General features: G+C 39.1%; 1 protein-coding gene across 1 annotated transcript in view; it reads left to right on the top strand.

The window, feature by feature from the left end:
• Positions 1–14,675, top strand: part of cspg4 (chondroitin sulfate proteoglycan 4) — a 37,320-nt gene extending 22,645 nt beyond the window's left edge. The window contains 5 exon segments of the mRNA XM_063906144.1: positions 4,782–4,980; positions 5,796–5,927; positions 7,471–7,631; positions 9,918–10,101; positions 10,200–14,675. Of these exon segments, the coding sequence (XP_063762214.1) occupies positions 4,782–4,980; positions 5,796–5,927; positions 7,471–7,631; positions 9,918–10,101; positions 10,200–12,055 (2,532 nt within the window). The 3' untranslated portion in view covers positions 12,056–14,675.
• Positions 14,676–15,605: the final 930 nt, after the last annotated feature.

The raw sequence follows: 15,605 nt of genomic DNA, 5'->3' as shown, positions 1-15,605 counted from the left end.
CTCTAGTGTTGGGAGTGTGTCTTGCACTGACAAACATAACTGTTATATTGATGTGACCTCATTTTAAATATTAACATGTATTTTATTATTTAAGAGGAATGTTTTACTCTGCATATTCTGTTTTCAGTTTGCAAACTTTTTTATGTTTCTTCCAGTAGAAGTATGTTATAGAAAAGTACATTTAAGCTCAATTGACTTTAAATGACAACATCATCAAGTATCAAACAACAATGAATAAGCGCTGTCTTTAGTCAACTGCTCAGATATTTTCACACACACACACTAACACACACAGACATTTCTTTTTTTTAAAGCGCACAATTGATTGACTCATTAATGAATGGAAAGAAACAAGCTACAGAAACAGTCAAATCCCTTCTACTGTAACTCTGCAGGCGTTTCTGTCCCACGGGAGATCCTAGTTCCTGTGTGGGTGTTACATAGGAATTTAATTATAGCCGTTTAATCAATTTCTATGCTTGTATGTTAATTAAATGTTCAAAAATGTCAAAAATAGAACGAAATGTCATTTTCCACATGATGATTCTAAAAATACGTCTCTCTGATTTAAGCTATTGTGCATCAAATTGAATAACTAACTACATTTGAAAATGCTTGGAGGAGACAGTTCCTTTTTGGTGATACATTAATGAAATAATAATGGTTTCTAGTTACTAAAATAGAATGACAGCCGCTGTTAAACTACTATTTCTATCTCACATGTCTTACCCAGTCCGAGGTGAAGTCCTCCATGCTCTGTGTGTTCATATTCAAAATGCCTTGGTGCATATTAGCATTCACCAGGGAAATGTTGGATCTTATACCTGAAATAGCAAGATTCCCTGAAGATTAAAGAGTAATATACTCTATCAACCCCCTAAATATCTTACTTTTTCCTCCTTCAAATGCTTTATTTTACCTTGCATGTGAAGCACATGTGTTCTCCAGAACCAAATTACACACAACCATCCACTCCTATCAGGGAGGGTAGAGAGACCTAAGAAAAAGTCTGGAAAGCAAATGGTTTTCATCGTCTCTAGTTGAAAGTTTGAACTAATCTCTTGCAGGAAACTACTATATTTCAAATACTCCTGTTACTGTAAGAAATGAATCTGTGGTTTAGGTGTCTGGTTTTGAGGCTGTGGTGTTGTCAGAGCAAATGTCTCTCAATATGAAGACTTTCTTTTCTGTTGCATCTTGAAAGGAGGTTGTTCCCGCCCTCCATCTCTGACAGCATTAGCTTTGTTAGTTGTGTGGAGGTTGAGGTATTGTAATGCTAGTTTTTGCTTTCAACAAAGCTTTCTAAAACTGCAAAATTGTCCAGGTGGGTGGCGCTGATATCAGACAAAAAAATCTGTCTGCGTATCTGTCCAGCCTCTCTCTTGATAAGGAGAGGGATGCAACAAAAGAGAGCGAATGCACAGAGCATGTGTCTTGTTGCAATAGTGGGTGTCCTGCCTTAGGGCATGCTGATCCTCTTCTATCCTTCCTAACTGAGTCCAGATTTGGCTTTAGGTTGAGTCTCCACTCCCCCATCAGGACTGAACTCCCAAACAAACTATCAGGCTTTCTGCAGCCCTGCGATGTAAAAAAAAACTGCCCACAGGAGGCAGAGATTTTCCAAAGCCTGATATCACAGGTTCTCTGCAGGCTTCAAGAGCAGGATGGATAAAATGCTGCTGGTATGATACCGCTGTCAGTTCTGCCAGAAATATCCGTGCAACCTATCATGGGCTTGAAGTGATGCAGAACCAGCATTTCCAGTATAGGCTGTTTTTGTGACTTTCTTCCTCTGAAGGTGACATGCCACCTATGGAGCCCTTCCTGGCAGGTTACCCTCATTCTGTCAAGCAGGAATCTGACACATGAAAGGTTATTGTACCCAGAGGTGTCACTGCAGGAAGCAGCAGTCCTGGTGGAGCCACAGGGTGAGCTGCTGGGAGAAATCCGTGTTTCTCTAATTCTTACTGAACTCTCAGGAGCTGTACTTTATGGGTGGTAGCCGGGGTTCCCCACTGTCTGTGAATGCAGCACACCTCTATCCTCTCTAATCTGATGGTACAAAGATTATCCTGAATTTAGACACCTGTTTACTTCCAAACATCAGCACCTCGACTCTCCGCACACTGGCACGGAGACCGCCCATTCAAATGACTATATTCAATGTGGAAGAGGGCTGGATGCACATTCGATTACAGTCATTTAAATGCTGTTTTATGTCATGTAGGACTCTGAAAATGTTTACCTTTCAACCAGATGTATTTCGTTTCAATCAGATTTAGTTTCAACAGGCTTTTTTATACATTTTATACAGCAACACAACAGATTTACTACCACATCCAAGACAAAGTATTGAATTCAATCTTCTAGGACGAGCTTCTAAGTTAGTTTTAATGATAAACTACTTCTGGTTATGCTGAATGTTCTCAAAATACTTTCATATGTTTGCAAATTACATATTTTGTATGCCTTACTAGTGTTTCTATGTATTGAAACATTCAATTACCTCTGCAGTCATGCATCTTGAATTAAATGCAGCAGCAGCAACTGTGCTAAGACCTTGAAAACACTGTTGCTTTTACGAATAAGATACATAAAAGATGCAATTTCCAAAAATTAGATCTACAAAAAATACTCGTGAAATGGTGGGTTATGGATCTCCTCTTTTGATGTTGTCTGTCACGATGCTAAATCTTTAATGGATTGTCAAACTTAATGGGATGTTACAAGCACTTTAAAGCAACCAAATAATACACTTCACAACTCATTTGTTGTGCTGAGACAGTCGAGACAGGTTTAAATTCCAGAAATCGTACAGCGCTGAGTGATTGTGCTGCTGTCAGAACGACTCCAAACAAAACATAAAGAATGAAATCTTTATTCATACACATTAAAAGTGTGGGGAAAAAAACTGCATTGTGAGGATGTTACCATGCTGAGCCGCTATTAGCGTAGCTGCAGGCGCTTAGTCTTGATTTGAATAATGGTTTATATTTCATTGACAAGGCTGTATTGTTCTGAATTAGATTGTAAGTGTGTAGATCTGTGTTGATATCATTAAGTGTGACCTTATATACTAAATTTAGGCAGCTAGTACAGTGAATTAAAAGTTGCATATCTTTTGTCTTTCTGGCTCCCTTGTAGTATATGGTAGTGCATTTTCAACTCCCCTGGAAAATAGCACACTCAGGTTTATACAGCTCAGCTAAGACAGCAGATAATCAGCAACAGTTTCTGAACTCCCCAAATTTAGAGTGTTTTTTAACGGCTTGAGTCTTACTGTGGCATCAACCTGTAGAGAAATCCTTCATAGAAGAGGTGGAAATATTTATTTTCTGAAAGCATAATGTATTCAGTAGACCAGAATGCGACACAGATTATTATTACTTTGATTTTGAAGTTTGACTTGCAGTGTCAGACCTGGGAAATCTCTTGATCTCATGCTTTACTTTTGTTATTTCTCTCTTGTTTCACTCTTTCTTTGCAACCCAAAAGTTCATGCCCACTCTCTAAAGTCATTAAAAGTCTTTAAAGTTATCTTGGGGACTGGGATAGAAGTAGATAAAGCAGGTTGAGGGAAACTTGAATCCACAACAAAAAGTAAATTACACCACCGATACGATATGAAACAATAATACTTCACTGTCAGATAAAGTCAGACATGTTTCTTTATCACTGCAGTTCCATTTGCACCATCACCAATAGATATTTAGCCCACCATTTCAATCACTGAGGACAACATGTTCAAAGCTCTTCAGAGTATATTTGACTTGGGATTGAGTGGGGCACCTACAGCGTTTATCAGTCTAACATTAATAAACCGTGGGACCCCGTATCTCCGTTTTTGATTGCCACAATTCATACTAGATCTCTTGATGATATACATATGCCACATAGCATCAGTGAACTTCATAACTTCATACATATGAATAACTGCTGAAGCTTTAATATATCCAACTGAGTCTTCTTCTCCCGCCTTCAGGCTTCTTGGTCTTCATCCCGAGCTTGAATGGCTTTGGAGATCGATATGCGCCTCTAACTGCAGGGCCCCATCAGCTCACTTTCCCCACTGATTCCAGCTATTTAAGAATGTCTTTCTGGGGATCAGGCCCATTTCTTTCAATTAATGCTCCTTTCAGCCAGCCAACCATTAGAAGTCCATTATAGCCCCCCCTTCCACCCAGGGAGAGTCATTCAGCCCGCGCTGCTGCGCTCCATCTTCTGATAACAGGAGCGTCTGGACTGCCACGGAGAAATAATTAACCTTTTAAATTGTTTCTTCGGAGGTGGCTGTTAGCAGCAAGGCTTTTGTATTGTGTTTCTTTTTATTTCCTTATTTCTTTTGTTTCTGTTTCTTTGGTTGATACTCTTCAGACATACTTTCACGAACAGCATCATTATGAGCGGCTGCGGCTCAGGAGGTAGATGGTTGTGGTTTGATTCTTCGCCCCTGCGGTCAACATTTGAATATGTCCTTTGGCAAGATACTTAACCCCAGCTGTAGATTCCTTAAGCAAGTGTCACATTGTATTGCGGCCTATATCTCTATATTTGTTTATGTTAAAGCACTTTAAAGGGTCGCTTAGACTTAGAAAGGCGATATTAAAATGCAGTCCATTTACCATTTCTCTTGCATACACTAAGCAATCTCTTGTACTTTCCAAATAAACTCCTGACCCCTTTGTATTACCTTCCTCCAAACATAACTCAGACTGGGTAATCTGTGGTGTCTTTTCATCTCTGTTTCTCTTTCTCTCCCTCTTGTCTTTGATATCTCACAGGTTCTAGCTGGAGAGGAGGCTGATATCACCTCCAGCATGCTGAACACCGAGGACGCAGATACCGCTGCGGAGAAACTGGTGTACAACATTGAGGTGCTGACCAACGGGATGGTGGCGTTGAAAGAGGCGCCCGAGGAGGAGCTCCTGAATTTCACACAGGCTCATATAAACAAAGCGGAGGTCATCTTCATTCATGAGGGTGAGAATTCTTTTGACCACTAGCAGCCTCTATCTCAGAAAGCTGGTATTACAGCAGCACTGTTAAACGTATCATCTTCTTAACAAGTGTCTAATAAGAAATCTGAATTCCTCCAAAAGTTAACAGTATTACGGTGGTGTTGATCCATGACACTTTTAAACCCCTAGATACATTTTGTGTCATGGCTAAGGAAAATAATACTTGAGAGCAGTGGTGGATGAAGTGTATTTCACTCCAGTGAAAGTACAAATACCGACAGTGAAAATCCTCCACTACATATATACATCTGCATTTAAAGCTTCCCTTTATAAGTAAAAAGGATCGTAGTGTAAATGTACTTAAAGTATGAAAAGCACAAGTGTTCATTTGGTAGTAAAAGGTCTTAATGTGATCCCAACAGAATCACAAAATAGTTCATTTAGTTTTAGAAGTACGAGGATTTCCTCATTTATCCTAGTTTGTCGCAACCATTCAAAATCAACAACAACTACCAAAGCTGTATGAGAAATGCACAAAAGTAAAAGGTTGAAATTTGCCTCTGAGATGAATTAGAGAAAGAGAAATGTAAGTAAGTGCAAGTTCCTCAAACTTCTTATGAAGTACATTACCTAAGTTATTGTACCTAGTTACATCCTAACACTGCTTTAGAGTATTTTCTATGTCCCTTTGTTGTGCCAAATAAGTGTGATTTTCATCAAGAATACATTCTGCTTGGTAAACCATAAGTATTTAGTATAAATAAGTATAATAATAACATGATTTATAAAGGAAAGACCAGTATGAACCAGTCAGTCACCGCCTCTCTGTCCCTGCAGGTGAGGAATCTGGAGGCTTCAGTTTCACGGTGACAGACGGAGAGCACACGTCTCCTCTCTACCAATTTGTTGTCACAGCCAGACCTCTCACCATCACCATGGTAACGCAGGAGGAGCTCATGGTATTTCCAGGTAAAACGCCAAAATCCCGCAGACTTGAAGTTGTGAAGACGGCCTTGATGATAGGATTACCGCTCGTCTTTGCAGCCACATAATAAAAGGGTCTTTTTTTAACCATTGTGTCTCAGACTTACAAAACCAGTTGACTAAGAAAAACTAACATGATCGGACAGTTGATAAATACAAATAAACAATATATAATATTAATATAATATAATAAAAACAATATTCCAGCTTTTTTTCTACTTCTGCACTTCCAGACGGTAGAAAACAAATGAATTAAACAAATTTAGGAAACTTAAGAAGATCATAACCTTTATGATACAACACATAATAAATACAACGTTCGTCCAAATATATTGACAAAAAGGACATGTTTAACTTTGATTGATAGTTGTTTACTATCCTACATCACATTTAAATAGATCTTCATTAACTAGTTGTATTGTAAAAGTTTGAGTAAATAATTTTAAAGAGCAGTTTTTTTCATTCGTTCATGGGTGCCTTATAAAGCGCCACATGTTCTTCTTCTTCACCAGCAGGGGGCATCATTGGGTATGGCTTAGTGCCATTGTGATGGTTAAGGTCACCATGAGCATGTATTTCTATACATTTATTGATCTATACTTTTATTTATAATTGTTTTTTAAATTTTGTATCTTTATTTTATTCATATTTTTAAATATAATATTATTGTTTGTTTTTAATCTTGATTGAATTCACATTTTTTTATGTATTATTAATTTATTATTATTATTTTAAATAGATCTTCATTAACTAGTTGTATTGTAAAAGTTTGAGTAAATAATTTTAAAGAGCAGTTTTTTTATTATACTTTTGTCATCATTTTCAGTTTTTCAGTTTTGCACCAAAGACCAAGGAAGCTGAACTATTTAATTCCTAATTCACTATTGAAAGAGTGCATGTCCTTCATTTCTTTGCACCTTACAAAAGGGACATAGTCTCGCTTTAAGTTTAATCTTCCTGTTGCAGATTAAGTAGCTCCAGTACACCAAAGAGAAGTTATTACATTTCAAGCCTCTGGAAATTAAATGTCCATTCATTTTTGGTTGTCAAAAAACAACCACGACTTCTCCAGATGGAACTTGTGAGAAATGTTAGTTACAGTGTCAGCACCGGCATAACCCTCAGCTTTCACTCACACCAAACTGTACTGTAATGAACGACATAGGAGATGAGTTGTCACACTTTTGAAAGCTTGGATACATTTGGATGTAAACTCCAGATCAGGAAACTCTTCTTCACAGTAATGTGCATGAATCACTGTATCTGCTGAAGTTGCATGCAATTCCAGCCTGCTTAATTCCACAAGCTACACTGCCATGAGGCCTTTTCCACAGCACTCAGTGTGTGTGTGTGTGTGTGTGTGTGTGTGTGTGTGTGTGTGTGTGTGTGTGTGTGTGTGTGTGTGTGTGTGTGTGTGTGTGTGTGTGTGTGTGTGTGTGTGTGTGTGTGTGTGTGTGTGTGTGTGTGTGTGTGTGTGTGTGTGTGTGTGTGTGTGTGTGTGTGTGTGTGTGTGTATGTGTTTTCACAGGAACAAGGCAGTCTATCACTAGTGCCAATCTGGGGGCCGTAACGAATGAGGATGGAAATGAGATAAGCTACTCTCTGATCCGCCCCCCTCGTTTGGGAAGACTCATCCTGGCCAACGACAGAAACCAATATGAGGAAATTACCCGCTTCTCACAAACACAGGTACAGTAATTACTTTGTGTGTGTGTGTGCAGTAAATGTGTGTTTCTGGGATGTATTTCTTTCAGGAGACATTAAACTCATTTCCTTTCCTCCCTTGTTCAAATGAATGTTCCACATTAACCTTTAAAGATAATAATGCATCATTAGTAAGAGAGAAAAGTAAACCTCTAAAGTTAAAGGAATTAAATTAAAAGGAAGAACAATAATGAAAAAGCTGGAGGATGTTTTACAGGAAAAGCATCTTTTGATGGATTTGGGGTTTGTATTATCCGTTACATTTAGGGTGAACAAGTTCAACTAACTTTATTCATTTTCTTCTTTTCGAAAAGCTTTAATCCTCTCCACTTTCAGGTATACATTCCTATTAATAGCAGGTTTGTGTTACTTAGTAGTCACAGCTGTTAGCGGCTCTCCAGTAGTCTGCGTCAGAGAACGTCAGTCAGACATATGAGAAGACATAATGCCACTTTAATGCATAAAAATGCAGCTAAATACTTTAACACAGACTGGTGCTGCTGATCTCACCGCTCTCCCAGAGGTGGAAATGAAGTCGTTTAAATGCTTGTGGTTGCAGCTCCTGACTTCCCTCACTGTTATTCTTGATATTTTACCCAGCTCTTGACTCCTTTTAGATTTAAAGAGCCATAACTTGGTGTTTGTTGACATATCCGTTAATGACTGTAAAAAGTGTTTCACCTTTATTAATCTTACTCTAACAAGTGAAGTGTTTTCCATTCAGAGAAACAAATTAAACCAACCTTTTAGTTCATGGAAGTTTAAGTAAATAGTAAAAGTTCTCCTTTACATACACTGCAGCCACCAAACATCAAAAAACAATGACATATAATTGCAGTCGTTTTAGTTCATGGGTGCCTTATAAAGCACCACATGTTCTTCTTCTTCACCAGCAGGGGGCATCATTGGGTATGGCTTAGTGCCATTGTGATGGTTAAGGTCACCATGAGCATGTATTTCTATACATTTATTGATCTATACTTTTATTTATAATTGTTTTTTAAATGTTTTATCTTTATTTTATTCATATTTTTAATATAATATTATTGTTTGTTTCATTTTATGTATTATTATTATTATTATTTTATGTTTTTTATCTTTTTTTTTATTTATTAAAAATATATTTATATAAAATATATATTTAAATCCACAGTTCAACCCTAACAACTGAGATACACATTTGCTTTAAAGTAAAATGAATAGCTTATTAGCACTGAGGTATTGCACACTGTATCTATTTGTCGAAGCTACTGCATGCGGTGGACAGGGTTGGAGAGGATTGAAATAGAAATTGGGGCAAAGACACCTAACAAAATAACATACAGAATTTATTATTAATTTTCAAAGGGAATTAACCACATTACTGTTTATACTGTACTGTGTTGTAAGCTCACAAAGAAAATAACAATCCTGGCACTTATTGTCAGCATAACAAAAAGCGTTAGGCTTTATTGTCCTACACCTTCGTGTTTTTGGACAAAATCCATCTTCTGGGTGTGGTTCCTGATTTCAAAGAGCCCCTTTGTTCATTGTTCGATTTAGAATACTCAGATTACATAATCAAGTCTCCCAAAAAAAATGTTATATTAATTAATGGATGTGGTTTAGGAGTATTGGGTACAATGAACACTAGGCTCAGTGCAGTGTTTGTCTTGGATGGTGTGTTCTCACTCTTGTCTCCATCTGATTTCCATCCCCGACATCTTGACCGTGCTCGAATAAGCATGAGAACAAATTCTTGCCTGCAAACTGCTCCGTTTAGAGTGTGACAGAAAATCTGACGCTACGTCGAGTTGAAAACCTGATTTGACGATTGCCGTGATTCAGCATTGTGTGTTTGTGTGGATGAATACACTCTTCTGCTTGCTTTGTGTCTCTGTGTGTAAGAGAAGAGTTGAGTTCAGGACACAGTGACCTCAGAGAGCAAATGCAGGCCGTCACATTCCAGGTCTGAAACCCAGGTCCCAGTAGAGATGAGCCAAACCACTGCAGCCATTTGAGCTCCCATTTAACTGTGGTTCTTATAAATGTTAGAGGGGAAAAGCAATAAAATACTTTAGCAAACTAAAATGTCTTTCTCTTCAAAATTACTAAAATAAAACTAAGTTATTAACAAGTGAATGAAAACAGGAGCTCCAAATGCAAGCTCTTATTGACAAAATATTGACCTCAAAATGATTATTAAATAAAAAGCCTGACCAAAATTACATAATGCAATTATTAAAAGTTTTTGACAGCTCATTATCTTCTGTATTGATACCCCTAACACAGCTGGAGTCAGGAGCAGTGTACTACGAGCATCAGATACCTGAGGATCCTTTTTGGGTTGTGAGGGACTCCATAGATCTGACTCTGTCATCCCAACCAGCCCCAGACGTCCGTCACATTCTACCCATCACAATCTCTTACTACGCTGCTCACAGCAACATCTCCTCACAGCTGTGGAGGAACAAAGGTACAATCAGATATGTAATAACAACTTTTATGTAATAGATTTTTAAACTCTTTGTGATAATAACGTTTCTCTTTGTTTTACATTTTGTTCCCCCTCAGGTTTGGATATTGTGCAAGGCCAGAGGAAAGCCATTGACGAGTCAATACTTGACGCCTCAAATCTTCTGGCTATCCTACCTGAAGATAAACGGGTCGATGTGGATGTGGTTTTTGAGATGAAGCGCTTCCCTGACCACGGTCGTATCACCCTTGGTGGTCAGGACCTGCCCCGCAAAGCTGCGTCCTTTATGCAGCAAGACCTAGCTCAGGGAAAACTGGAGTATCTCCATGATGACTCGGGTGCTCCCTCTGACAGCTTCTCCTTCAGAGCCCGTCTAAAGGGTCAGGGTGTTGTCTCACCTTCCGATACGGTGGTCCAAGAGGAGGTATTTCACATCGCAATCAAACGGCGGGGCTCTGACTCCCCTAAACTAGTCACAGTAGACATGCTCTTGGAGGTTTTCCAAGGCTCCCTAACCGTTTTGTCCCGGAAGCAGTTTAACACTCAAGATGAGGACAGTCCGCCAGATGAGGTATACTACAAAGTGACAAAAGCCCCCAGCAATGGTAGAGTGGTAGACCGACTCACAATGGACCCCATCTCGGAGTTCACACAGGAGATGGTCAATCGTATGCAGGTGGGCTTCGTCACCGATGGCAGCCTTTCCGATGGATCTATGGAATTCATAGTTTCAGATGGAGAACACCAAACAGAGCCACACACGATCCACATCGGCGTCCTGGCTCGGACCCTGCTTCTTGACAAAGCCCCTGAGATCAAGGTAAAGCAAGGCGATGATGAGACCCTGGTGACTGAGGAGATGTTGAAGGCAACTACCGGGGGCCCTGTTGAGGAGGACATCCTTTACAAGATCACAAGTGTACCCAAGTATGCAGCTGTAATGGTAGACCGGCAGCCTACATCCGCCTTCACCCAGAAACAGATCAAGGAAGGCAGAGTCAGTGTCCGCTTTGTCAAGTCCACTTCACCTCGGGACAGTGTTGCATTTGTAGCCCGTAGCAGGGGTGCCAATGTAACCTCTGTCCTCAACATCACAGTGCAGCCTCTGGCCAACATAGCTCAAGATCCTCTCTTACCCCAAGGGGCACTGGTTCAACTCGACAGGAAGCTTCTGGATGCAACTCCCTTGGCAAACAAGACGAGAACCAACCCTTCGTTCACTGTCATCCAGCAGCCGCAGGGGGCTCGATTTGTGTGGTCTGGATTTCCTGGAGCAGGTCAGCCAGTAGACACATTCAGCCAAAAGGAGCTGGATGAGGGCCGCGTAGCTATGGAAATCTTAAAGAGCCCTTCTGGATCACGAGGAAGTGTCAGTCAGGATGAGGCCCGCTTTCTGCTCAAAGCCCATGGGGTTCCTCCTGCAGAATGTGTGTTTTCCTTCCAGACAGGTCCCTACAATGCCTCTGGGGTTTACCCTGCCACTCTGTTGAGGCTTCCCTCAGATGCCCCATCAAAGGACAGTAATGACATCCCCGGGGTGGCTGGGTACCCTCGATCCACTCAAGCTAGCTGGAATGGTGACATGCACTGGCCCAATGGTGAAGCCCCCACGACAACATCTTCTGGCTCCAACAGGAATCCATATGTTTCCCGGCGCAGCAGCTTCTGGTCTATTCTCATCCCAATCCTGGTCATCCTTCTCCTGTTGCTGCTGGCAGCCGTCTTGGCATACTACCTGATTCGTAAAAACAAGACAGGCAAACACAACGTCCAGACGGCAGCATCCAAGCCCAAAAACGGAGAAGTGGCTACCAGCACAGAAACCTTTCGCAAAACTGACCCGGCCAATAACATCCCAATGTCAAACATGGACTCCAAAGATGCAGACCCAGAGTTGTTGCAGGACTGTCGGACAACAAACCCGGCCTTAAAAAAGAACCAGTACTGGGTCTGAGACACTTTGAGATAGGACACAGAGGGAGGTGGATCCTTGAGTGTTTGGAAGTCTGCTTAAATCATTCCTCTCAGTATTAAAGACTTCTTGCCACACCAGTTTAGATGATGATTATTTTTTGACACCATTAGTTATTTACTTATCTCAACATAACTGTGGACAAATTCTCAGGCAATGAAACACTGAATACGTATTGGCAAATAAAGAGGCAGTTTCTTATCCAAGGAAACTCAGGCCATGTCTATTTATTTTAGTTGTATCATTCCTCTTTGTCAAGGGGCACAAATGAAGACATAAACACGCTGTGTGTTTGCAAAAAAGTATCCTGGGTGTGCCCCATCATTGTAATCCATATGATATCATAGGCCAATATTATTCATTTGAGTTGATAGGTGATTGAAAGTCTTTGTGATGATTCCATTTTAGTTTCTAGTTTACCCAGAAAGTTGATAAGCCTTGTACATAGCTGAAAACATATGCTGTATTATCGAGAAGATGAAAAACTGCCTCTTTGTGTTTTCTCTCTTACTTTTCAATGTTTTTTAAGGTACCATTTTATTATGTTTCTCAGGGCTAAATTCAACTTACAGAAATAGTTTTTTCGAAAGTAATATCAAAGAATGATACCAATCTCATTTTTGCCTATTGAATTATGAAGCAATATCCAGAAGTTAGCTTAGCTAAGTCCAAAGTCAAAGGTGTTTCCATCCAAAAGTAAAAAATATCCATTAGCAGTGCCTCTAAAGCTCACTACCCAACATACTATATCACTTTTGTATTAGCTGTGTACAAAATAGAAAAACAAAGGAAAGTAGTTGTGCTTTTATGAAGGATAATGCGGCAGACTTTTTCTTGGCTGGCGCAGTGACTTGCTGAATGTGGCTAGTTGTGATAAGCGAGCTGTTGCATGTGTTTAGGGTTTGCTATGCTATGCTAAGCTAATGGTTTCCTGTACTGTTGCTTCATATTGAAAGGACAGATGTGAAATTGGTGTCTACCTTGTTATCTAACTCTTAGTACGAGAGCAAATAAGCTTATGCTCGTAAAATGTTTATTACTTTAATGTCATCACACAAAAACATTTCAGTAGTTTTACTTTTGTCTGAAAGGAAGATGGTTTAGTTTTAAAATAAATAGCTTTTTGCATCCACATGTATAGGTTTTATTTGAATTTAGCTCAGAGTAACGTCATCATCAATCACATGATATTATTTTTGATGCTTCCATAGTGCTTGTAAATATTCACTGGACTGGCACAGCACTGACAGCCAAACCACACGGTATACAGTTAGTATACCGCAGGCAGGAGGTTATTCTGGTAGCGTTGGTCTTTAACACATCCGTAATGGCTGACAGGCAGGGGTGAGGTCATCTTGTACTGGGATGTTTCCAGTTTCCAAGTCTGCAATTAAGAGTTCATGAAAAAAAAGACGGTTAGTGCCGGGATGGGGATAGTGAATGAAATGCTCCACTGTTTAGGTAACAGTGGTGAAGCAAAGGAAGACATTGACAGGGTTTGTTTTTTAGAGCTATTTTTTATTTTAAGCATTCCATATGTAAGCTAGACTGTCATATATTGAAATCCTGAGATTGTTTTACTTTTTACTCTTAGACTTATTTTGTATGTTGCATTACTGTAAATTATATTCCTCTCGGTTCCTCATTCTCTGCCTTATTGTCACTTGTGATGGTTATCTTGTTATTGAATGTTGAATGAAGGTGAATTAGAAAGTGTACAAGGAGACTACGGTGAGGACGAAAGTGTTTAACGAAATATCAGATTACTATTTTGGATCTACTAAAGAAAAAGAACATTTATATTTTGAAAACTGTTGGACTTTTTGCTGTACATTTATTTTTATCATACTGTATGCCGATGACAACTTATTCTCTGTTAGTCATTTACTGAAAATACAATAATTCCTTGGTAGTATTCATCGTCTATTGATCTTCTATTTTTTTAGTGTTTTCAAGCAGAAAATATAAGTAGATATTTTACAGCACAGAGCTCAGGAAGTGATGTGTTTCAAGAGACTGTGTATTTCCATTGACATCTCTTACATAACATCGAAATAAAAGTATTGGTTTCTCCTTCAGAGTATCACATCCTCATGAAACCGGTTTTATGTGTAAATATCTGTTTTTTAAGTAAGATTTTTTGGACTTAATTAATGTCTCGAATTATATATTTAGTGTTTATCGTGTTTTGCGTCGAAGTTATTTGTACATGTAACTACATTTAATTTGATCGATCAACTGCAAAGTCTGCCTGTGTCCCTGTTGTTGTTTTTTGTGTTTGTCTTTGCCAGCCGCTCATCACCCTACTCTGTCAGTCTTTTGTTTTCTCTTTACAGAACAGCTGAGTTCATGGCAGATTTTCATCACCACGCCTCCTTCTTGTCATTATTTATTATTTCTGACCATCCCCATACATCAAGTCAGTACTTAAATTGTGTTCTTTGTCAGAGATTTAACTGTAATCTGTAACAGCAGGTGCCTTTAAAAGATAATAACTCAAAGAAATGTTTAGAGTTTTGAAAACAAGAAATGTCTATTGCTGCAGAATGCCTCTGAGATTGTTCTCGGCACTAATTGAAATAAAAACGTTCATGCAACAAAACCAGCGTTAATTGTTTTCAGTCAGTGACTTTGTCCTTATACTTAAAGCTCAATTCATCATCCGAGTGGTTTTTAATTGGGTTTTTATCCAATTAAAAAAATGTTCATGTATCAGTATTTTTTTTTCACCTGATAAATGTCTTTGTGCTTTCATGCCTCAATTACTATAATTTATTACACTCTTCCCTGGGCAAAGGCGTTCTTCTGAAGAGGATATCAAATGCAGGGGGTTATCTGGTTGCACAGACAAAGTGCATGGAGCAGGTGTTGGCCGTCATTATTGCCTCGCCTTGTAATTTAAAACCCGAGCTATTATTGAGGAAGATTTCTGATTTGTTCATGTCTCTCTTCTCGGCTGACCAGAGCGTGCATTTGTTGTCTTTACTTCTTAACTTTGGTTCACCTCTCACCGTTAGACCTGACAAATCTATTGACTTATGCACTTTCTGGCTAGTTTGAGTTGTGTTATACCTGTTTTAATTCTGTTGTTGCTGATGTGTGTTTGATATTTTAAGGGTATTGCTTTCATTTTGAAGCATGCTTAACTTTTATCTTTTGTCTTAAATCTGCTCTTCTTGTATTAAAATACAGGGGATTTATAAATAGAGGGATGTAAACTATTTTCAATTGTTTAGTTTTATAATAATATAATTAAGTGTTGCATCTTTCTCAGGGAAACATATTTATCAACCTTTTGTTGTCTGCTTTCTATTGATGCTATAAATGCTTTGGACCACCAGGTGGTGTTAGGGTGCAAACAGCCCCTCATGAGACCATGTCATTTTTTGCAGCCATTCGTCAGCATTTAACAAGCTTTCCTCCATCCGTCATTCTTTCCAGCGAATGGCCTTTGCTTTGAGTGTTTCTTTCGGGGGTTTTTTTTATATATATATTTCCCTGCTCTCCTGTACACTTTCTGTCACTGGCTGCC

The sequence above is a fragment of the Eleginops maclovinus genome, chromosome 2 (genome assembly GCF_036324505.1).
Source record: "Eleginops maclovinus isolate JMC-PN-2008 ecotype Puerto Natales chromosome 2, JC_Emac_rtc_rv5, whole genome shotgun sequence".
NCBI lineage: Eukaryota > Metazoa > Chordata > Actinopteri > Perciformes > Eleginopidae > Eleginops > Eleginops maclovinus.
This window is presented reverse-complemented; position numbering and strand designations above follow the sequence as displayed.